The sequence below is a fragment of the Oculina patagonica genome, chromosome 11, assembly GCF_052425735.1.
Source record: "Oculina patagonica isolate OP01 chromosome 11, crgOcupat, whole genome shotgun sequence".
In the NCBI taxonomy this organism is placed as follows: domain Eukaryota; kingdom Metazoa; phylum Cnidaria; class Anthozoa; order Scleractinia; family Oculinidae; genus Oculina; species Oculina patagonica.
The window spans coordinates 19,016,729-19,041,188 of NC_135768.1; the positions used below are offsets into that span (position 1 = coordinate 19,016,729).

Here is a 24,460-nt window from a genome sequence, read left to right on the forward strand (position 1 = left end):
TATTTTCTGTTTCTCCTGGTTTTTACTATTGAGTTATTCCCAGAAAAACACATACCCCCCCTTTCTTAGAAATAGACCCCCTCCCCACACCCACATTTCCAGAGTCCACCTCCCACAGGAATTTCCCAGATGCCATCAATTGGGGGGGTGTGGATTTTTTTCTGGAATATTCCATTTTGGAAATCTTTCTTCCCACACTTTCTTCTCCTACCTCCCCGCAGAGTTCCCAGCCCTCAGGCTCCCACCCCAGCTGTCCTTTCCCCTATTTATTTTCCAGCCACCTCTTAGGGTCTTTAACATGTTGTGTTTTAAGGCAAGACACTTTTCTCTTACAGTGCCGATCCATGGTAAATATATATAGGGGTACTAGCATACTACTGGCACACCCTGACAAAAATTCTGGATGTAAATGTAACCTATCAATATATTAACTAATCCAGAAAATATGGCTGAAAATTGCAGGAAAATATGACTGAAAATTACAGGTGCAGTCAATTTTCAACAACAGAAAACTGAGCTCAGGACTTGGAAAAAGTCCTGTACAGCAGTCAGGGACAAGTAGATTTTTCTGCTTGGCAAGTTTCTTTTCATGTTCACTTGTCCGATGGGCAACAGCCCAGGCAAGTCATCTGCTGACTTAATCATAAAAACGTAACTAAAGCAAGCATGCAACTGTCCCAGGCAAGTTAAATTTGAGAGCTGCGTGTCAGAAAGGCAAGCTGTTTTTCAAGCCCTGCTAGCTAAAAGCTGCAGACTAACTCTCGTTTCCTCCATCACAAATAAAATATTATTGGCAAGTGATTAGACAAATCAATATAATTATACCTCTGCTGATGTTTGTAAAAGGACCCTCTCTCTCCAAGGGACTATGAAAGAACTCAGGACCTCGAAATGACGTCACTTGGGTCAAACTGTCGACACTTGGATCACTCTCCAAAGACGAAGTCCACCAGTCTGCAGTCGTTTTACCCAGCATTGCAGATCTGTTTTCATCATGAGACCAAACATAATGCTGGAACTGTACTTCAAGCTCACGCTTTGCTTGTAATACATCCTGTATCTCACGCTCTTTGGTTTCTCTGAAGATCTTGAACTGCCGTTGCACCTTGTCACGTTCTAACAAAGAAAATCATGCATGTTACTTCTTCTCGTAAGCACAGTGCAACTCTGGCTTAACTTACTCACTCATCCAAAATTGGTTTTTCATGTGACGAATTAAATTAAAGCTCAGTCAATGTCAGTTGGGCACTTCAGGCTAAATAAAAAAAACTTGCCAAAAAAGCAGAAAAAAGCGATCCTGTGCATTGAAAGTGGGAAGTTGTGTTATATTTTCATTCTGAAGATCCCTAAATGTTTTTCATGTTTCTTTAGGAAATCAACTTGGTTTACATGAAGAAATACTTCGCCATGTTTTAGTGTGGGTTTACAATGGATTTTGCGTACTAGAAATCTTTCAAGATTTACAATCCCTGAAATTCCACCAAAAACAGATAGCTTCGTACATGTATTGTTTTTCATGTTATCACCTCGTGCCTGCGTGCAATCAAACATGTCCGGGTCCACCTCATATGTTGTGCACAGGCAGAAGAAGCCAGAGGGCAATTTGCAACAGGAGGAAAATAAACCCATTCCCATTTTTAAACTCGGGCTTTTCTACATTCTTTGTAGAAGTCCAAGTAATTAAAGCAGTGAGAATGAAGTGAGGATATTCTTTGGCCCACAAGATAGTCATTGCAAACATTACTACAGTGGAATTCTAATTTTTTCGAACCTCCAAGGGAAACGGAAATTGGCCAGAAAAATCAGGTAGTTCAAGAAATTGGGGGCCGGGGCAAAATTATAGTGATCACGTGAGGAAAGGGTAACAACTTTTGTTTCAAGTTATCGGGAGATTCGAAAAATTGAGGGTTCGAGAAATGGGGATTCCACTGCATAACAAAATACACGCTCTGGGTTTGAAATGATTTACCAAGCAAGAGATTCTTTGTATCTAAAAGTTTCTTGAAAACTGAATAATAATACTCCTTCCTTAGTCATTAACCTCTTGCACCATAATGAGGAAAGATAAACTTCTTTAGTTACAATGACACTAGCAAATATTGTAAAAATCTTTTCGAAGAATGTTAACAGTAGATTACAGATCAGGAGTAAATAACTAGTTGGTGTGAAAAGGTTTACAACAGTGGAGAACACAATAAAAATTGCTTAAAAACCCAAGAATTCTTTAATTTAGTGATGACGACAAAAGTTGCCAAGGGGCAGAGAAAATCAAGAAAGTGGGAGTTTTAAGAGTTTGAATGGATGCAGGCAAAATTTGACCCCAAGCCATACATTTAACAGTCTCCATACAGTCATGTAGTTAACCAAATTCACTTAAATTTTGGTTTCGCAGTAGTTTTAAAGCACACTTCTCATTTTTGATAATGGAATTCCACTGTTACTAGCTGTCTATTGTATAAAGGGTTACTGATTTTCACGTGATGTTTACCCAAAAGGAATGACAACATGTAAAGCCATGTTCCCAATTAGCACATTCTGGTCTGCTGGATCACACCAGTCTATTAATAACTCCATTGTTCTCTGTAACTTGGATCATTGTCAACGATTGACGTTTACATGAATGGAATGTCATTATCAGGTGTATTACAAGAAGCAAAAACATGCAACCTGTCATTAAATCAACAAGAAACAATCATACCTGTCATACCTTAGGTACAGTGATAGATCAAAAAACCTCATTTTTTTACATTTACCCACCCCCTTCTACAGGTTAGCAGGTGGCTATAGAGGCTACCTAACTTTAACAAAAAAATGTGAACAACAGGTTCAAATTAGCATCACAGCCGATTCGAATCTTGTGTTTTTGGGAACATTTTCAAGTTGCTAAACTTTAAAGATATTGTTAATAGCTTGGGGTCAACTTTGACCACCCAGCCCTTTGCATATTATAAACTCTCTTTAATTTAGAAACTACAAACTCTCTCACTTTCTTGATTTTCAACTTTGTGTACTGAAACTTTGCATGTGTTCTAAATTGGACCTACTTTTCTCAACTTTGGAAACAAAGTTTTGGTTGTTTGCCATTTTCAGGGATGTCTAGTTTACGTGACTTTATCATAATGCCAGGGATGAATATAGGACGGATTAAAGTTTCTTCTGACGTGGGCACATTGTGTCTACTTTTCGGATTTAAGGATTCAAAGTAAGACATTTGTAACTGATAGAGATCAGAAACGATAAGTTGCAGATTATCTGTAAGTGCTTCTCTGAATCAGAAATACCGATTGAAATAAAATTATAATAGAAATGTTTCTTATCCTTCACGATCACCAACAAAGCAAGCTGGTCAGTCAGCTTTTACTGAAAACTTACAGTGTATAGATACTTTTCCCCTATTTTTTATCTAAAAAAAACGTGATTCCGTGACTGGAATAATCTTAAAATCAAGAAAATACAAAAAGTTCACAAGTGTGTTTTTTGGAAAACAATTCAAGTATTACAGAAATAGCTGAAAAATGACACATTGTCTGTCATTGCGTTTGAACAGAAGGTCAGATACGTGATGCACTCACACGTTAGTGAAATCTTTTGAAAATTTTTAACCAAAACTGTAAGACCTTTATGTTCAGTCACTTTTTGTTCCAGGGTGCCCGAATGCTGTTATGTAAGAAACCTTGGGTGCCCAGCTCATACAAGCTTTTATGATAGCAAAATTATACAAGTTGCCCAATGACAAAAGTTGGTCACCTTTGGCACCCGGGCTATGCTAGAACACCGCTCTGAGTCATCTTCCTTAATAAGCGACTAGTTCACTTGTGAATGAAGGGTTGCATGTATGTCAAACCCAAAATTACTGACAGAAGAGAGTCAACAAAGTTGTCTAATCCGTGCTAGCAGGATTGTCACTACTTTTCATTGCTACCTGATCCTCCTCTGACAAGACAATCCATGTGTTTGCGTAAGCTCAGTGAGCAATCAACAGATAGACAAGGTGACAATAATATAACAAAAAAAACTAAATACCTTTACTGTTTCAACCCCCACCCCCTCCACTTTCCTCCACCCTCTCCCCTCCTCCCACCTTTCAATAGCAAGGTCTTACTGGCCTTTCAATAGCAAGTGAACTCTGCTCAATCAACAGTTTACATTTTTCGCTGCCGCCAATCATCTAAGAGGAAGTCTGATGAAACAGAAGTTCACCTCAACTGGTTCAAATGGTCATCTCTGTCAGTTGTGATTGGTAGATTTCCATTCATTTTCTTTGTTTCTGTTTTTTAGGGTTCGTTGGCTGTCTCCATAATAATGATTGACAGCAGCAAAACATGTGATCCGTAGTTACGTTTTGAACTTCCGAGTTTGCCAGTTATTGATCAGAAAGGCTCTACAATTTCCGTGAAATAGCCACATTGCTCAAGAAGAGTGCAAAAATAGGTTCCTATCTTTTATACTAACTTATTTTATGGTTTCGTGATGAGTTAGTTTGCTTGTAAGAGACCTCAGAACATACATTTCAATCCATTAGCTTATCTTTAGCTTTTATCACATTACTGGCTAATCCACCTGGAAAAATGCCAACTTGCTCTTACTCTTAAACTCCACACTTTCTAAGAAATCAAAACTATTTTTATACCCCTGAATGAGGGGGGTTAAGTAAAAGATGGGCTACATGCCAAAGAAACGCAACCAACCAATACGAAACTCTGCCAAACTTAAGGTTACCGTATACCTTTGCAGGTGTCCTTAGCCAAAAAATTATAAGCGTACTGTTTTAAACTCAGCCACCGCAAGCTATATATCAATACAAAGCTAATAAAATGTACTATCCGATAAAGATTATTTCACTTCCATCCTATTTAACCGCACAGAAAAAAAGGCTCGAAAACCCAAAATGAATGGTATTGCTTCTAGTGAATTTTTTGGGTATTGAATTCAGCCACATGAACAAAACTTCGGTGTAATATCAGTCACAAGGAGTTAATCTTCAAAACCGTGTGTGGCTTTAGCGATATTCTGCCAATATCTGCCAATTTTGGGTATCAAAAATTTATCAATACATCTAACGAGAATGGGCATAGTGGGAGATCTATTTAAAAAAATAGAAATCCCTCACACAGTTTTTTTGCTAAATATCTTGGGAATCTTCAGACCAAATTTCATGGCAATCCGTAAATTCTCATACCCTAAAAATTCATTTAAAGCGGGGACACTTGCATAAAAACAAAGTCGCTTTTTTTCACTTTTAAAGGTTTACAAACATTTCACACCTTTGCTGCGCCATACGTCAACACTGTGGATACCGGAGTTGCCTACTGGGCATAAACCAGCCAGTAGAAAACCAGGAGATTCCAAAAGAGTTCCAAGAGACAATATCATACCCTGTTCTAGATCAAGAGCCCAAGATCATGACCCCATTGGACGGCACATACCCATATAGGTATTTTGGGAAGAACCCCCCCCCCCCCCAACCTCCCTCTGGGCTATTCAGCACATTTACCACACTGCTGTCATATGCAAATCAAAGTAAGATAAATTATAAAGAAGTTGTAAGTTATAACCGGTACACTAGCCGCCACATGAGATTACACATACTTGCCTGGACCGGAATCCTTGCACTTCCTCAATGAATACCTCTAACCATCACCAGCAAATCCCCTCTTCTCCCCATGCTCATAAAAACATTTACCATTTTATCATGAAATGTCTTGCATTTCTTCTTGCAATGATCAAAAACACTCTAAGCACTTTTTAACAAATGTTCAGTCAATTTTCTATCTGTTAACCAATTTAATATGATCATAAATATTTGCTGTGCTACAAACAAGAGCTGAAGGAGAGTCTAAATTAAATGACATTACAGTTGGACTTCTACTAACAGACACCTCCAGTAGAAGGCGAACACCTTTGGAAAAAATAATGACGATGATGATGATAATGATGATGATGATGATGATGATGATGATGATGATGATGATGATGATGATGATGATGATGATGAACCACAGCCACATACAAACACTATATTTTCAACCTCCTTTAATAAGGCGCGTCTATAAGTGAACACTTTTCCTGGTCCTAAGGTGTCTAATATTTTTTTAGTTTTTTGCTGGTGAGAAGTTTGATTGTACTTTAAATATAAAGGGATTATACTAGTTTCATATAGGAGACATGGTAGCCTAATGGTTAGTGCACTGGACTTCAGATCGAGAGGTTCGTGTCCGAGCCATGGCCAGGGGCACTGTGTTGTGTTCTTGGGCTAGACTCTCACAGTGCCTCTCTACACCCAGGTGTATAAATGGGTACAAGCGAATTTATTGCCGGGGGTAAACCTGTGATAGACTAGCATCTTAACCAGGGCGGAGTAAAAATATTCCCAAATTTTGTTGGAAAATGGGATAAAGCTCTGGCCTGATGAGCTCTAGGCCGAATGCAGACGTTGCCTTTTTCTCACTAGGTTCATAATTTGAACCTACCCCCTAAACATGACGATGCAATTAATACGAATAAAATTTTATGGCCAAAATGAGGGGTGGTATTCAAATTTAGCATTTGTGAACTGCTCATTCAACCTCTTGCAAAAGAAACGTCTAAAATTCAAATTCAAAAATTCCAGATCAAGGCAGAAGCTGAAGTGGCCTGTACAGACCCAGAGCAACATTGTCCAGTTTCCATAGCATAAAATGACTAGGAGTATTATTGCTAGCACTGTTCCTGGAATGCTAGTCCCAGTTACCCCCAAGTCATTCTGTCAGGTTGTTAAGGTACTACACCAGTACTCATTTATACTCTAGTTAGAGAGAGCCACTGTGACAGTAAAGTGCTTTATGCAAGAAAACTTGTAACGCAATGACCGTGACCAGGGGCTCGTACCCATCTACTGCTCAATCCAGACTCCAACTCACTAACAATTGGGTGACTGTACCTGCCAGCAAGGTTAAGTCTCATTTGTATTTTGCACAAAAAACTTTGCCACTTAAGACTCCCATCTTGTCCTTGTGTTTATGTCTTCAAAAACATTATTCCAAGTCTCTAACTGGTATATCCTGTAATCCTGACCCTGACTTTAACCCTGAGATAAAGGTAAAGCCTGCATTGGACCAAAGTGCCCCATACAGCTAGAGCTTACATGTATCTCGGATTCTGTAGCATTAAGTGACCAGGAAAATTTCTACTCCATCCTGGATGGGATGCTAGTCTATTGCAGGGTTACCCCCCCAGCATTAAAGTCGCCAGTACCAATTGATGCATCTGGGTGGAGAGAGGCACTGTGCATGCTGTGCTTGCTTAACACCACAATAAAATGACCCTGGCCAGGGCTTGAATAAATTGTAGATTAATTAAAAGTGACTACACTATGATCCAAACATATTCACATACAAAATGCAAAAATCCTTCCAATAAGATGCCCCCCCTAATATGTAGTAATATATAGCTCATGGGCTAAGATATACTTCATTCCATTTGTATAATCATAATCCTTGTATTGTCCATAGAGAACATTTGGTATTTTATGTAATTACTGCATGCTCAGAGAGTTGTGTAGTTTATTTGATTATTGCGTTACTTATTCTGTGTTTCATATCAAAATCCCTTCCAATTCTTCTGATCATTTGTACCTCAAGACTAAAGCATTCCAAGCATCATTATTGTGCATGTTGTTGCCAAGCAACGTGTATCCGACGAAAAGTGTAGTATATAAAAGGACATCGGCATCCCAAACCAACACCCTAAATACAATTAGCTAAAACGACAACAATATAATGCCCATGCGTGCTTGAACTTTTGACTTCTAGAACTCAAATGTATCCACTGACCAAATCTAAAGCCACCACCCGTGGGGGGAGGAATGACTGGACTCGAATCCTAACACAAGCCAGATACATGTTTGACGCCACACCTTCGCCACACCTTAAGTCACCAGTCATCCCATTTCCAAGGACAAATACATGCCAAACACCATGATTGTAACTAAATTTTATTTACTTTAGGATCAGATTAAAAGATACTGTTATACTCTTGTCAATAGACCTCAGGATATCAAGAGAAAGGCCAGTGCAGTATTTCGTAATTTATTTTACCATGCATTGTAAAGCATGCACCTCATTAGTTATTGAGGGTTTAAAATGGGGATTAATTATTTGTTACATTCTGGATATTTTTGTATTTATTTGAAACAATAAACACTCAGTGAATTTCTTTAGAATCCCTGTCATGGCAAGTAACATTTTAAAATAAACTTTCCAGGCAAACTGTTCTAGCAATGAACAGTAGAATCGGAATAACTTACTGACAATAATTATTAAATAATAATCAATCAACTGAAGGTTGTATGGTGTGTTTGAAAATCTCAATGTGCTTACAAAATTAATAATTTAATATATTTAGAACAGAATGCAAACGGTCGAGTGTTTTTAAAACATAAAAGGAATGTTTCATGTCAAGTCAAAGTCGATACAGTTAGGGGTGATTCGGTACATTGTGGCAAAAGAGTTCCAGATTTTAGCAGCATAGTAGAAGATGCCAAATTGACCACAGGTACGGTTGCGGTTCGTAGAAATTGCCTAAATGTGAATAGGAAAAGATTGGAGGAGGGTGCAGTAAACATACTTGTGCGTAAACTGTAAGAAGAGCAGATAAAATAGTAGCTCGGCATTTGGCTATCAAGCATTTTATGAGTTAAAAGAAAAACTTCAATGTGAATGCGTGATTCCAACTTTGAAGTTAAGTGTTTTGATCACTTTTGTTATCGAGATAAGGCATTTTGTAGTAGTATTTCAGCCTGAAACCACCCTAATTTGTCCATCTCATGTTTTGGCAGCCTGCAAAGGAGTGTTCCTTAAAGCTGATCTTTCGAAAGATATTGTTTGCGTTCTCTTTATCAGAACACAGTTATTTCTATCTTGCACGCAACATCCTCGAGAAATCGTCTGTGTTCTCAAGTTGAAAGTAAGCTTGACTTTCTATACAGTACTCCATGGTTAAATACCCAATGAAAAACAATGAAAACAGTAATATTAAACGTTAACAATCTCATATTAAAAATATTCAAATGAATGGATGTCGCCTGGGGCAATATACAAGTGATCAAATTACCAAAGAATAGAAAGGTGTAATTATAAGTTATCTTTTTCAAACAGTGGTGCAAAAGATGTTTTGACTAACAGACAATAATCAAAGACGTAAACAATGAAATCAACATAATCGTACGATTGTCACGATCGATCTACAGTAAGTCTTATGTCAATTTCATACAGAGGTTAGGAAACTACTAGAAAATCAATTATTAATGGTAAATCATTTAGCAACATCAAATACCTGAACTAATAAGTGTAAATTTGAGCTTTTGACCATACGTTTTGCGATTAGACTTATGTATTCGATTCGGTTTATACACTAAATTTACGTGTCTATGTGCCATAACCCGAGCGCAAGTGATGTAATCAAAACCCAGCATAACCTCACCGTAAAGCTTAACGATTATACAAACATTAAGGCTTACATATAATCCTACCTTTTTCAAAAGCAGCGGCCCTCTGAAGCGCTTGTTCCTTTCCCTCCAAAGCCATAGCCCTTTCGTTCTTTAACTTCAGACATGTCGATTGTAGCGCCTTGATCTCTCCACGGAGACGTTGATTTTCGCTGTGTAGCTTCTCTTTGCGTACCTCAAGTTCAGCAATTTCTGTTAACCTGTTTTGTCGATAAAGTTCGAACTCTCTGCGGACCTCGTCTGCCTCGTTTTCTAGATCAACGGAGAAAGCGGAGCGAAGGCTTATGCTCTTGATAACAGGCTTGCCTTTTGTACTTCTTCTGCTTTTTTTCTTTCCGAACGAACTGCCTGCTCGTAACGAGTTGCTCTTCCGACTACTAGTAGGGTATTCAATGGGGACTCTCTTGGTAACCCCGCATTCAACTTCTTCTCCAAATTCATCATCGACTATGACTTTCCCTCCACTTATGGAGCTCGCAGAACCCATTACGCACCTCAACAGACTTCTGAGCCGTTTGCGTGATTTATTTACCTCTGGCACGACAAAATTTCATTCACCGTCAGGTTAAACAGTTGCCTGGCGCCATGTTGGAAGTCCGCCATGATTTCTGTGTGGTCGTGTGTAGGAATTCTGAGCATAGAATCTCAAAACAACGTACGCTGTAAACTGTAGTCAACATCCGTTCAAAAACACTACTTTGAGGGTATTACTGGCGATTTGTCCGGGTTTGCATGCTGTAACTACAACATCAATTCATTCCTTCGACGAATACTTGACACTTTCTCGCGACCCCGTTTGTTTTGCCTCGAAGTCAGCATGCTGGAACAAGTCATCAGCCAATCACATCACTGTAACTTATCACGAGCGGCGAAGCTTACAAATGCCGACTTCCGGTTTATTACTCCAGTTGTCACTCTTTCTATTGTTTTACTTGGCAGCGATAATCTAAATATACTGCAATTTCCGGAATTTCAAAGCAGGAGATATTAATCCCTGCAGTACTTGAAATTCTCAACTTTGACCGGGAGTTTGTGTCACAGGAAACCCCAAGCTCACAGGACCATCCCCGTTAAGAGGAAATACGTGAAGCGACGTCAAAAATTTTCAAAACATTAATTTCCGGACTTCAAACTCCGTTACAAGTTAGAGAATATTAAAGGCTCGTATACGTCAAATTATTAGCACTGTTGGAAGAGAAGATAAAGAGGTTCAAAGATTGGCATAGTGCAATACTTGTATATTTTCAACTTCTTTCGTGGGAGGGTCTGAGAGGTGGAGAGGTAACGGGAAACCGGAAGAAAAGAAGCAGGAAGTCTATTTCCGGGCAAGGGGAAAGAGGTTCCCAGAGATGATGAGGCTAAAATGTCCCATATAATATTATGTATATTGAAACCGAAAATTCCGGAAATGATTTTTTTTTTCTGTAAGAAGGGAGGTGTTACCCTGGGTACCAGAGGTTTAATTTTTTTCTCGCGCGCTGGGTATATAGTGTGGGTGTTGTTTTGGGTTGATGGGTACTTCGGACATGACCGACACCGGAAATCGCACAAGAAAACCTCTAGCACCCGGGTAGGGAGGTGGGGGTGGGTAACCTGCAATCTGGGGGTTCTTTCTTTTTCGCTGCGCCGGGAAAAAGAAAGAAAAAAAAGAACGGTTGATCCGTGGTCAGGTGGGGAGGGGGGCGGGACTGCAAGATTTCTTTGATTTAACCCTAGCCACTGAACAAAACATGCTGGGAGCAATTTATTAAATAATTTAGCAGAGTTTCGGGCAATATATTCTTTAATTTTTTTTTTCTGCAGGTTGTCTTGTGAGAAATCAAGTAATTTGTGACCAGTTTCTTCCTTCACAGCCTACAGCAGACATTATTAAGGCCAGTGCTGCACTCTCTCTCCAGAGAACATGTGGGGCGTGTCTTGGACACTACATTTTCAAGACTCCAATGGGGAAAGACTTTCTATTTCATTTCCCTCATTTTCTTGTTCCCTTGTTGCTCCCTGGCGAAGGCCAACATTAACACAAGTTAGAAATAAAAACAATTCACCAAAACATCCATACAACTATCAGTATATACTCAGTCGTGTTGTATTGGCAAATCTGCAAATCTGATATTTGGTTCTTCCACTGTTCCCTGTCAGAACACGATCATGTGCATGTCCCTCTTATATGTGAAAGTTACTAGATTGATTTGTGTTAAACATACATAAAATTGTAGGTTTTAAAATGCAATCCTTTGGAGTGTCTTCTAAAACAATTAGAATACTCGCCCTCATTTTCTTTGAGTGACAGTCAGCTTGGCTATGCCTTGTTAGGCCTGGTTCACATTAGCGACATAACGACATAGCGACATGAACATAACGACTTAAAGAAAACTTCAATTTTTTCCTTATGTTGTTATGCTTACGTCATTACATGTTGTTCCAACGATGTCTTTATGTCATGTTGTTCACACTGGTGCATTTGCGTGACCTTGCCGTTATGCCGTTATGTCACTAGTGTGAACCAGGCCTTAGCTATTTGCTTATAGAAAACATAGGCTTGTAGTCTAATAATGATTTAATATTAGAATATAGTAACCAAGAGATGCCTTTTTTGCCTCAGCTAGCTCAAAAGTTCTAGCACAATTTTATTTCAAAATATCAACACTGTTAAATTTAATATTTTACAGTGTTCCTTCATTAGGTTTACAACAATAACCTTTTGTATTCATAGTTATATCACAATATTTAACTTTTTTAAAGAAATATTTACAATACAGCTTAAACTGCCTGGTAATTTTTTTTTTTTTTATATCTAATTTATTGCATGTGAACATTGTCTCTTTTTGTAGTTGAAGAAAAGATGCAAGACGAGAAGTTATCCATCAAAGCAACAAATATATCAAAATATTATTTTTTCAGCGGAATGCTACCTAAAAGCTACTTTGGATATACTTCGCTTCAGCTTATCAGACAAAACCAAAGTATGCCTGAACTATTCAATTGAAAGCAACTAAGCAGTTCTTTCTATTGTCCATATGCTGTACAAGATGGTTCCAATATTTTGAGCTACTGTGGTCGGGGACGAAAATCGTAGTGTGACCATTGGGATGAAAGCTATTGAGCATTACTTTCATGTTGTAGTTTATTATACTGTACAAGGTAGTTCTATCCTTTAAGTCTGTGAATGAAACCAGATGTGATGTGTTTTGTTTGTGTTTAGTGTGTGGCCACTGAAATGAAAGCTATTGAGTGGTACAAAATGTACACAAGCTGGAACTTCAAGTATGCTGTGATCAACTAAAACTTAATAAAACTGTTTTTTTTGGAAGACAACAATGGTTAACTTAGTAACAAAACAAGTTTCGTAAATTGCTATTTGCCGTAAAGCTTGGATAGCAGTTACTGGAAAGGGATTTTGAGATTATCCATTATGCAAATTGATAAATTAATTTTAACATCATGGCTCTCCATTGAGTTTTCTGTTTCTTACTAAAATTGTGATATGTAAATATCAACCATTACAGCAGAATGACCTCATATGTCAACTCATTTGCGGCACCGGAATAGGAAGTGTACGAGGAGGTCTTTCAGGAATGTACAGCTTCTCCATGATAAAATTTAGACCTTTTATTGCCTAATGATAAAAAAAGAAAAAATATATATGTTAGAATCATTTTCCTGCTACCAGGTGGTAGATACCCAACAAAAATTCTGTGACATTTTCTTCAGAAGTCTACAGAACAAACTACAACACTCTTCCCAGCAGTGGCCAGTTTGCAAAGATACAACATAATATACATTATTGTTATAGAGCTGGAATATTTCCATGAACAGTGCATGCTCTCATCGGTTACTACAAGGTCACATGACATGTAACAATTAAACTGTTTCCTGCCAAAAGTCTCTGAGCAGGCAGCATTGCAAAATCTATGATGTCAGAGGGTAACATTGCAATGTTACCTGTGCACATTGATGTCTGTGTTGTGCTGTCTAATACGCCACTTAATGACTGGTCCCTCCGGAAACCAGATAGTTTGATGTTTCCCTTGAATCTCAATGTTTCCCTTGGTTCCACCTTAGGAAACTCTGAGATTCTCAGGAAACAAAATTAACGGTTTCCCTGAAAGTGTTAAAAGATAATAAACATATTAACAACATTAATCCTACCTTGGAGGCATTTGATTTGTATCTTTCTATACCAAATCTTTCTATTGCTCTCGCAAAACCAAACACACCAGATGAAATCCATGACTGTCTTTGACAAGTAGTCCTGAAATGAGAAACCGTTACAATAGAATGTTTTATTACCAGTTTTTATTGGCTATTTTGCTTGTTTACAAGTAAAATGGTAAAGATATTGGGGGGAAGCTTGTCACTCTTGGACCAAATTCCGCACATTTTTGTTAACTCTCAAGGGACTGTTTTAATTTCTCAAGGGATTTGTCTGTGGGTGTTCTAAGTGTCACTCGGTAGTAGTGCGTCAACACATGCAATGTCGTAGAAAAAACATACTTGTCAATTTTATAAACGTTATATAACAATTTTAAAACGTGAGTAGCCCAATTGCTACATTACATAACTAATTGAGAATGTGAAGGGTTCAGCGCTCGAAGGCAACGAAGTTTAAAGGATTAAAAATGCAAATTTGTACTGGTACAAGTCTTTCGGCGCAAATATTAATTTAACCTAAAACGATTAAGAATGCAAATTCGTACTGGTACAAGTCTAAAACGTTGCTAATATTTAACCAAAGGGAACTAATTTCGTGACAATTGATTATTTCTGCTGAGTTGCACAATTTAGAATTGCAACATCATTCAATGCAGGTGTGAAGTGATATTTACAAGTGTTTTTGTAGCCTGTTGTGAAATTACTTCCGGTGGAAGCAGTAAACGCTTAAAGTTTTTGCTTCTGTTCAGAAGTTAATGCATCACCATTAGAAAAAAAAAACAGCAACTGTTTTACTGGAAATGTAGCCATTAGAAATGGCATGTGTAGCCGTAAGGTAAAGAATAACGCAAGGAGAAGCGGCTTTTGGCAATATCCAAAGGAAAATTTACTTCTCAATGTGGGGTAAAGATTGCGTGACGAGACAAAAGGTAACTCTGTCGTGCGTAACCTTTATCGGGAACCCTGCATTAAGCCGAGTAGAAATCTTTCTAACTCGAAAGGAAACAACTATTTCGATTAAAGGCAAACGTCAAAGTTTACTATTTTTAACCAAGCCATAGTATATGAGTCGCAAAGCGCCCAGCCGTCGTGACTGACTAATACAGCATTTCCTCTGCGAAAATAAAAAAAATTGCTTGAACTGAAAGACGTTTGAATTCTTCCATGATATGTTTGAACAACAATGCCCAGGATAAACCTTCTACTCATACTTCATGCAAAAAAGTTGGTATCTCGAAGAGATCTTTGATTAGATGATCAAATGCTTTTATAATGATAATGATAATGATAATGTATTTATATAGTGCATTTTTCATATGTATATATATGTTCAAATGCGCTTTACACGTACTGTAATTTTACTACACAATTGTAAAGGCCAGACCACAACACCGGGAGCTTCGTGCCCTATTCTTTGCGAATAGTGTGTGGGTTCTTTAACGTCCCTTGTTATAAGACTGAAGATACAGGAGACAGGACCTACGGTTTATCGTCCTTTTCCGAGAAGACTAGAATGTCTAACCATTTGCAGATGAAATTACAAAGGCAGCACATTCTCCTCAGTTATTTTAAGACCCTGAGTGTTGGTCCGGTCTGGGGTTCGAACCCACGACCTCCCGCACAGCAGTCCGGCGCTCTACCAACTGAGCTAACCAGGCGGCGGTAAATATAATTAGGTAAATATAAATATAATTAATTATACAATTAGAATTTTTTTTTCTCAAGACTGGCACCCGGATAGGCAGTAGAGGGGATAAGGGGCTGTTTCTTAATCGGAATTTTGAGAGAGATCTCGAGTAAAAAGAGTTGTGCATAAATTTAAAAAGGTTATGCACACCCAGAGATCAAACTCTTCTTTCCTGTTTTTCTCTCTGTGAAGAAAAATCTGAGGAACTAGAAGTAGCTATAGAATGCACGGCAAAACTGTTCAATGTCTAATCCTAAGAAATTGTCACATTAGGCAAAGGAACTATCAGACCTAAAAAAAGAAAAACTTGAACAAGCAACTCACACATTTTGCTGACCAGGGCAGGTACCTTCTTGCAAAATTTAATCTCTTGTTTCAAAATCAAAATTTAATTGGCAGATGGCTTGTCTGGGTCCTCAGTGCCCATCAGGCAAGTGAACATGGAAAGCTACTTTTTAAGAGGAACAACAGTGACCTTCACATCGGACTGCAAGTACAAGATTGAGTACTATACAACTTAAGAATTTCAGCTATGTTCCCAGAGCCCTTACTCCTCTCTGTTGCTGACCAGTTGAAAAGGAGACTGGTACGACAATTGGAGAATCTTTGGAAATCTTCGGTCTAGAAACTGCTCCAACCCTCCAAGTTAAGACCATTTTAGTCGCCATGACGACTGACGACTAAAATTTTGGAGCTGGCGAATAAATTGGAACCAAAGTCGCCAGCCTGGCGACTAAAATTGAGAAGAAGGATTGAAAGCGTGAGCTTAATTTAGCGACTAAAATTTTTCACTGGCGACCAAACCTGAGCAGTTGGTGGTCAAATGGCCACTAAGGAAAAAAATAAACTTGGAGGGTTGTGCTCAGAGAACAAATCAAAGTTCTCTTCGAGATATCGACTTTTTTTTGCATGAAGTTAGAATGAGTAGAACGTTTATCCTGGGCATTGTTGTTCGAACATATCATGGAAGAATTCAAACGTCTTTCAGTTCAAGCATTTTTTTATTTTCGCGGAGTAAATGCTGTATTTGTCAGTCGTGACGGCTGGGTACTTTGCGGCTTGGTTAAAAAAAGGTAAACTTTGACGTTTGCCTTTAACATGTTTAATCGAAATAGTTGTTTCCTTTCAAGTAAGAAAGATTTCTACTCGGCGTAATGCAGAAAAATAACGCCTGATCGCAGGTTAGGTTACGCACGACAGAGTTACCTTTTGTCTCGTCACGCAATCTTAACACCACATTGAGAAGTAAATTTTCGTTTGGATATTACCAAAAGCCGCTTCTCCTTGCGTAATTCTTTACCTTACGGCTACATATGCCATTTCTAACGACTACATTTCCAGCAAAACAGTTGGAGTGGCACTTTGGAGGCATATTTAGCGATTGTTTCACAAAACCATGGCCAGATTGGCTCGGAATTCGAGAGAAAGCCTTACCTGTGCAACGTAGAAAGCTCAAACCGTGGTTTGAAACAAAAGGTTTGTCAAACAGAGCGATTATTCAATGAATGTGTAAAATGTTTTACTCTCAGTTATTGAATGGATTATAAAGATCATAAAGGCCCGATTTGCTGCCGGGATTTGCTGAAAGAAAACATTTATTTTTATGAGAAATGCAAAACGTTTACACTGTTCTTAGTGGCACATTTTCCAACACAACAGAGCTAACCTCAGATTTATGCCACCACAAAATTACACAAAGAAACGCTCGTCCGATCGGTCCCCTTGCGCTTGCCTGACCCGAATATTTTAAGAGGTCAATTTCGTTACACAATTGTCGCGGCAAATACTATTTAATATACACTGTTCGAGCTCGGCAGCTGTAGCTGCAGTCTGTAATAGTAATGGGGATAAATAATAGCTTTATTTAAATCAAACCCGCCGTCAATTCCATTAGAAAGGCGTTTGAATAGCATAATATTTTCGCGCTCTATCTATCATGTGTCGAAACAGATCGGATGGCCGGCGATCAGTGCCGTCAAATTCGGGAAGAATTCTGAACTTCTTGCAACCGACGATCTTTCCGGTGCCTAAATGAAGCAAACATACAAGTGCTATCCTTCGCAATTATATAATTCGATAGTAATTCGCTATCCGCCGCTTAAATTTCTCGGCAGCCTGAATAATTTTGCAGTGGAAATCAAGGTGTCATCACAGGCGGCCCAGGCTCTCTCGTTAATTATTTGCAACGGTCGTTGTCGGTTCGACTCAAGCGATCGAAAAATATGCTTCATAAATTGACGAATTTGAGATCTTTCGTTCCTAAATTACAATAAACTGTAAGCCATATAAATAAAGATCACTTACCTATTGTTGATTGTCTGTTATTGGCCGTGTTTTCACGAGCACGATTGTCTCGCTTAACATTCCTGAAGGTGTTTTGTTTACAGACTTTGTTAAGCGACTTAAAAATAATTGGTGTTTTCACGAGTAAGATTATATTTCATTTTTAAAATAATTTGACAAGAGCACACGCTCGAATAACGTTTTTTGAATAATGGCGGGAGATGCAGATGGAGCTCGCATGTATGTCCTTCTTCTTTTCATAATTTACTGAGTTTATGCGCTTACATGTAGTCCTGGTTGTGCTGGTTATGGAAGCCACAGATTTCGCAGGAAAAATTTACGGTCTCCGCGCCCCTACGGCTTTGCTCAAAATGATCATTCGTCACTGAAGAGATAACGAATGGAGACTTAGAGGAAATGATTTCTTACGTGAGCTTAATGTTTTGCATTTCAATGTTGAAAGAAAGGAAACTCGCTTCCCATGATTTGCTCTTTTGCATTCAGATAAGTTTCGCAGGAGGCATAAAAATCACGCGTGTTCTATTTCCGATTTGACAGCCTTGTCAGATGAATGACCGCAAGTTGCTTCTCATTGGCGGGAATTAATTACCGACTCGCTTAAGCTACCTGGTTTGGTGGCTTAAATTTAATGAGAATTGCATTGAAGTTTGCCGACTCGCTTAACTTTAAGCGAGTCGGAAAAGTAACTGTTTTCACGAGATTTCCGGTTATGACTTGCTTAGCGACCTGAAAAATCGCTCGTGAAAACACGGCCATTGTGTGATTTTGAGGGGTTTTGGGACGTTTATTCCCCACTTGCCGCTGACGCCCCCTACTAATACCAAAGAAAAAGACAAGGCATGCAGCTTCCAACGCCGCCAAGTCCCGACACGGCCCAGAATTTTTCCAATTTCTCGTATTTCCAGGCGTCGCTTCGCCATCCAGCCTCGGTCAAATATAGTTCGATAAATTACCAAGCTTTGGGCCGAAAATCGTGGCAATCGCCCGGTTTTAACGACCTAAACAGCCGCTGCGAATTTTCACATTCGACAAGAATCCGCCATCGTCAGTGGATGTGGCGGAAAGGCGGAGATCATAACGCCGTTATCAAATTCAAAGTTTAAAAAAACCGAGGTCAGATTACGCGTGCAAGCGACAAATGAACATTCTACCCCCTCCCTACAGTGCTAGGCGTGTGCGACGAAAAGACATTCCCAAAAGAGGAACGACAAAAGCTTATACCATCATTATGATGAACTTTTATTTCAATTTTAATGCTTTCATTACTACACTTTTTTACAATTACCATTACATTGTTTTTAAACTAAACTTGACCCACATGGGAGTCCACATGGGAATGTCTTTTTCGTCGCACACGCCTAGCACTGTAGGGAGGGGTAGAATGTTCATTTGTCGCTTGCACGCGTAATCTGACCTCGGTTTTTTTAAACTTTGAATTTGATAACGGCGTTATGATCTCCGCCTTTCCGCCACATCCACTGACGATGGCGGATTCTTGTCGAATGTGAAAATTCGCAGCGGCTGTTTAGGTCGTTAAAGCCGGGCGATTGCCACGATTTTCGGCCCAAAGCTTGGTAATTTATCGAACTATATTTGACCGAGGCTGGATGGCGAAGCGACGCCTGGAAATACGAGAAATTGGAAAAATTCTGGGCCGTGTCGGGACTTGGCGGCGTTGGAAGCTGCATGCCTTGTCTTTTTCTTTGGTATTAGTAGGGGGCGTCAGCGGCAAGTGGGGAATAAACGTCCCAAAACCCCTCAAAATCACACAATAACAGACAATCAACAATAGGTAAGTGATCTTTATTTATATGGCTTACAGTTTATTGTAATTTAGGAACGAAAGATCTCAAATTCGTCAATTTATGAAGCATATTTTTCGATCGCTTGAGTCGAACCGACAACGACCGTTGCAAATAATTAACGAGAGAGCCTGGGCCGCCTGTGGTGTCATTACCGGATCTTCGACTAATAAATTCAATTTTGGGCCATTTTTTGGATACCTTCAATCTGTTTTTCACTTACTAAAGCAAAAATGTTTGAAATCTATCATTTTTCGAGCCTTTCGATAATCTCGGCCTCAAATTGTGCCTTTCTCGCCCTTTTTTTCTTGTCAAGAAAGCGTCCCCTCCATACAAAGCCTTTGCCAAAACTGAAATTGTTGTCCGACTCACGCAGGGGGGGGGGGGGGGGGGGTATCATGTGGCGAAATCTATTTTTAGTAATAGTGCGCTTTGCTAGATGATGTTGCAATTCTAAATTGTGCAACTCAGCAGAAATAATCAATTGTCACGAAATGAGTTCCCTTTGGTTAACTATTAGCAACGTTTTAGTGTGTTCGTGCGGGTAATGTTTGACCTCCTGACCTCTTTCAGGCTAAATTAAAGGCACGGCGCCGCACAGTAAAATCTTTAGAAAAGCAGTCCATTGAGAAACACACAAGTCGTGTTTGCGTTAGTCACGAAGTGAACGTGACATGAATTTCCTTTACCACGTCATCTTTTGCTTTTTAAAACCACATGCCTAGCCGGAAAAATGCCTGCTTACGCATGCAAATATTTTTTTTGTTCCGAATGTTCAATAAAATAACCCAAACCAGTTCATTTAAAACAAAGCCAAATCACGCCAAAATAAAGAGTAGACTATAAAGGCTATCCCATTGTGTTTCTCCGTTTAGCGTCTTCCGACAAGCTTTTGGTAATTCCCCTGGCGCGATGACGTGTATCCCGTGCTTTGACACATTCTTGCTGAGCTTGCAACTTACGTTTCGATAACGTTTCGATTCTCAAAATACCGTAAACTCAAAACAAAAATTGGGATATCCAGAAAATAAGTCGTTGTTTTGCAATATTTAACACGTTCCGGGTAAATTGTACGACTTGTACTCGCTCCGAGCCAAACGCTTGAGTAACACAACAATAAATATTTCACACAAACAGAGCGCAGAGTATTCAAACTGAAAATAGGTGAATGATTATTTATAGCTACAAGCGAGAGATCGCGTGACATGGGTCTGACGTAGTGGTAGTTTTAAATAGCTTGGACATGTCCAAGCGGTCTTTATTTTCGCTATGTGATTTTAGGTTAAATTAATATTACCTTATTGTTACTTATTTTCGCGGGACTTAATTTTCGCGATTTTCGCGATTTTCAAAAAATCGCGAAATTAAAGACCCGCGAAAATTTATTTTAAACGTTTTCTATTGTATTTTTTATGTTAATGACGTATTTTTGGTCAAATCGCGAAAATTAAGTCCCGCGAAATATGCTCGTTCAATTTTCGCGAAATTAAGTTTCCGCGAAAATAAGTAACAATAAGGTAGCGCCTAAAGACTTGTACTAGTAAAAATTGCGTTCTTAATTGTTTTAAACTTCGCTGCCTTCGAGCGCTGAACCCCTTACATTCTTAATTGGTTATGTGACGTAAGATTTGGGCTACTCACGTTTTTGATTCTTATACAATGTTTGTAAATTTGACAAGTCACGTTTTTTCTACAAGAACGGAAGTGCTGAAGCACAACTATAGAGTGACACTTTACAAGTCACGCGCTTTGATCACCCACAGCGTAAAGTATTCCCTTGAGAAATTAAAACAGTCCCTTGAGAGTTAACAAGAATGCAATCCCTTCCGGTTCAGATTTTAGCCCAGGTAAACGCTATTCTCCTTCTTTTTGCTTGTAAACAAGCAAAAAAAAGTCGAAAAAATTGGTAGATCGGAAAAAAAGTCGCTCCAAATATGAAAACCTGACAATTATTTTTGGGACAGTCTTAGCCCCCCACATTCCAAAATGCTCTGCCGCCCCTGTGAAGGTCCCTTATTACTTGTCCCGGATGGCAGGATGGGCCTTCTTGTAAGCATTGACTATATTTTACAACCACAAGTATCACAATCTCCTCACCATTCCTTGTTAGTTGGATGCACTGAATAAACACATTTTTCTTCCACTACCATGAGTCTTGTGAATGTAATATTTCTTGTGTATGTTGTGAGAGTTTTAGCCTCAGGATCCACTACAGATTCTTCTACAACACATGCTACTTTTGAACTCACAAACTGTGAAAAAAAAAGCAATATAAACAAGTTATGACTCATACTGTAAAATTCTACTTATATAGGAATAAAAACTTGGATGAGTAGGTTGTGGTTGGACATGATGTCCCACAATTTTGTGATCCTAAATCATTTTACAGCAACAAATTATGAATAAAAATCTGTCCGACCACAATTTTGTTTTGTCCGACCAAGATGGTGTCTTAGTAGGACATATGTCCTTTCAAGTGAAAAAATTATTTGCAGCCCTGACCAAGAGTAAAATTGAACCACAACATTAACAATTTTATTTAATGGGTTTACGTCCACCATTGAAAAATACCGAATTAAACGGCAGACAACTGACAAGGATCGTAGATCGAAATGATTTTATATATCAGTCTCCTGCAAGTTTTACATTTTTATGAAGGGAACTTTTCAAGAACAACAACAGTTTATAAAGCTAGTAAGGCGCGAACCTTAAGAAGAGATATCTAGTATTAATATTAACAGGGGCACAGCAATGTAATAGAGTAATGAATGGAAAAACCTCAAAACAAAAAAAAAAAAACAGCCCTTACTCTTTCTGCCCATCTTGGTAGACTGTTTGTTTTTGTTGTTAGCTTTTTGGTAACAAGTTTGTTTCCAACTAATGACCTGAAAAGAAATCATTAAAAATGTTATTATACAAGTATTTTTGTATTGATGCTATGATCGCAAGCCTCCTAATATACAAAGTTAAAATCAAATTTGACACCTTAGCACCTTATTCTATAATATTTTAAAAGCAGTTCCTGTTACATCAATAGTGCACACTGGCATGTGCATATAAAAGAAATACAACAAAGCAATAAATATGTGGGATGTGATGCATGAAACGCTGCAAATAGTAAAAGGGAAGAGTTTGACTAAACTACAACACATGCACTGCATCACAGAAAATAAAATTAATTGTATTTTTGTAATGCTTTAATACATGCAGTCAAGAATTTTTCAATGGCGAGAATTCATTGTCAAGCATACCTAGTACCTGTTATGTTTATTGAAGTAATTCACAAACGTGCCAACATCAAGCAGAATTAATTAAGCTTACGCGAAGGCTAAACCTTCTGTATATAAGCTTACATAGTACGTATGTATTCGCAAATAAATATTTTAGGCTGTTAGTTACAGAAGCATTACAAATAGACGTGTTATTGTATGGTCAAATGTGAACACAAAACACAATTTTCGAAGCAACATGCTCGTAGCTTGAAGCTAATTAAAATTTGTAACGTCATCAATGCATGTACATTTATACAGTAAATTTGTAAACGCCGTGTCGCTTGTCACGAATTTAGCTGCCATTGCACAAAACGTCCCCAAGACTTAACCCAAACACAGAATCAAAATAACTGACGATCCTAAAACGTTACTGCCGACAAAATAACAGCAATGAAGTAAAAAATACGAGAAATATCTACCTGCTAATGATATCCTCCGAAAGCACGTGTCTGCTAAACGGGTTTGGATATCGCTTCCAAAAAGCATTAGTTACTTGATCCCAGTTGAATCTGAAGACAGCAGAATATATTTATGAGTTACCTAAACTCTTTGGTTAAGTTGTCATTGAATGTACAAAGCGAGAATCACTTACTTGAGCATACAATTTGTACAGTAGAACTTCATCTTGGATGCAAAAGTTATAAATATTACGAAAGAAATGATGAGGAAATTGCCTGGTCACCGAGACAATAGTATCCAGTTTTCGCGCGGTCAAACATTAGCCGATGAGAAACTGGTCCGAGTGGGCGTCGTCCACGGAACTTTCAAGCAGTTGTTTTGTTGTTTTTCTTGATGTTTCTCAAGTGGTGGTGATTGTTGTTGTTGTTGTTGTTTTTAAGGTTTAATTCCATTACTCCCTTCCTTCGGTTAACAATCTAAAACAATGGTTGTCGGTAATAAAATTGGAAAATAAATCTGCAATACGTGTGGTTTACACTGCGGTCAAACGTCTCAGGCAGTTTTTATTTCTATTTCGGGGAATTTCGTTTAAATCAATTCAAAGAGCAAGTATGAACAATGATAAATAAAATAGTTGCTGAGTTTAAATATATTTCCATTCCCTCGAATGGGCGAGTATTTTTACTTTTTAAACGCTCCGCAACCTAACCGAATGCTTTGACAAATGGCGCCGACAAGTCTATTTACCTGTTTTCAAACACGAAGAACTTTTTTACTAAAGCTTGAAAAAAAATTAGTAAACCATCATAATACCAGTAAAGTATTGATCTTTAAACACTGAAAATTAAATCCTTATCTTTGAAGTCTACACTGATTTGCCAAAGGTGGACCAGTCCGCGCGAGAAAAAATTGAGGAAGGGGGGGGGGGGGGCAACGTCTTGGAAGCTTGTGCAGCCGGTAACTGAGTGGTAGAGCTAGCAGCCCTAGGGAGCCCAGGGTCAGGGGTTGAATTGCTGGCTTGCTTTAGGGGGTGGGCATAGTGGAGTTTTTTTTGTGTCATTTTCATTAGACTTTGCCAGTCACAGCACTGTCATGGTATTTCAATGGTGGTCGGTCTTGTGTTTGGCAGCCAGCTTCAATCCTGTGGCAGCTTGGCTGTCACCGGGGTTGGCTAGGCACACCACCTAGCCCCCTGGTCTAGCTAGAGGACCTCAGGGGGAGGGAGGGTGGCTGTTGGTAAATTTCAAGCCTTTCAGTCAGCCGGCCGGGCACCTTTTGTTGAAACAAGGCAAAACTATTATAGGTACTTTTCTTGTTTTTTACATATTTGTATCGTTTGACTGCGGATACGTGTGGTTCT

General features: G+C 38.7%; 2 protein-coding genes across 4 annotated transcripts in view; both read right to left on the bottom strand.

Annotated features, from left to right (window-relative positions):
- The window catches only part of LOC144629413 (nephrocystin-3-like), a 34,452-nt gene extending 24,165 nt beyond the window's left edge, over positions 1–10,287 (bottom strand). For 2 of the 3 annotated variants that reach the window (XR_013566370.1, XR_013566369.1), the window contains exons 1-2: positions 9,509–10,287; positions 826–1,116 (exon numbers count right to left, since the gene is read on the bottom strand). Coding sequence is in view for 1 of the 3 variants with exons in the window: in XM_078487608.1 (XP_078343734.1) it covers positions 826–1,116; positions 9,509–9,971 (754 nt within the window). In the remaining 2 variants the exon portion in view is untranslated. The remainder of the gene's footprint in view (positions 1–825; positions 1,117–9,508) is intronic. The other variant, XM_078487608.1, reaches the window with a different exon arrangement.
- A 2,402-nt stretch (positions 10,288–12,689) lies between these two features.
- Positions 12,690–23,350, bottom strand: LOC144630057 (PRELI domain-containing protein 1, mitochondrial-like). Its single transcript, XM_078488336.1, has 6 exons — positions 23,294–23,350; positions 23,121–23,210; positions 22,239–22,314; positions 21,527–21,681; positions 13,634–13,736; positions 12,690–13,100 (listed from the first exon to the last, which is right to left on the bottom strand). Exons 1-6 carry the CDS (start codon positions 23,323–23,325, stop codon positions 13,008–13,010), a joined length of 549 nt encoding a protein of 182 aa, XP_078344462.1. The 5' UTR covers positions 23,326–23,350; the 3' UTR covers positions 12,690–13,007.
- Positions 23,351–24,460: the final 1,110 nt, after the last annotated feature.

What these genes read in the sequence shown, in the direction of transcription:
- LOC144630057 (XM_078488336.1), bottom strand. Translation starts at nt 23,325, where the DNA reads ATGAAGTTCTACTGTACAAATTGTATGCTCAA. An exon ending in TCGGAGGATATCATTAGCAG is followed by an intron (nt 22,315 to 23,120) that starts GTAGATATTTCT and finishes ATTTCTTTTCAG; the next exon opens with GTCATTAGTTGGAAACAAAC. An exon ending in CATCCAACTAACAAGGAATG is followed by an intron (nt 13,737 to 21,526) that starts GTGAGGAGATTG and finishes TTCTCATTTCAG; the next exon opens with GACTACTTGTCAAAGACAGT.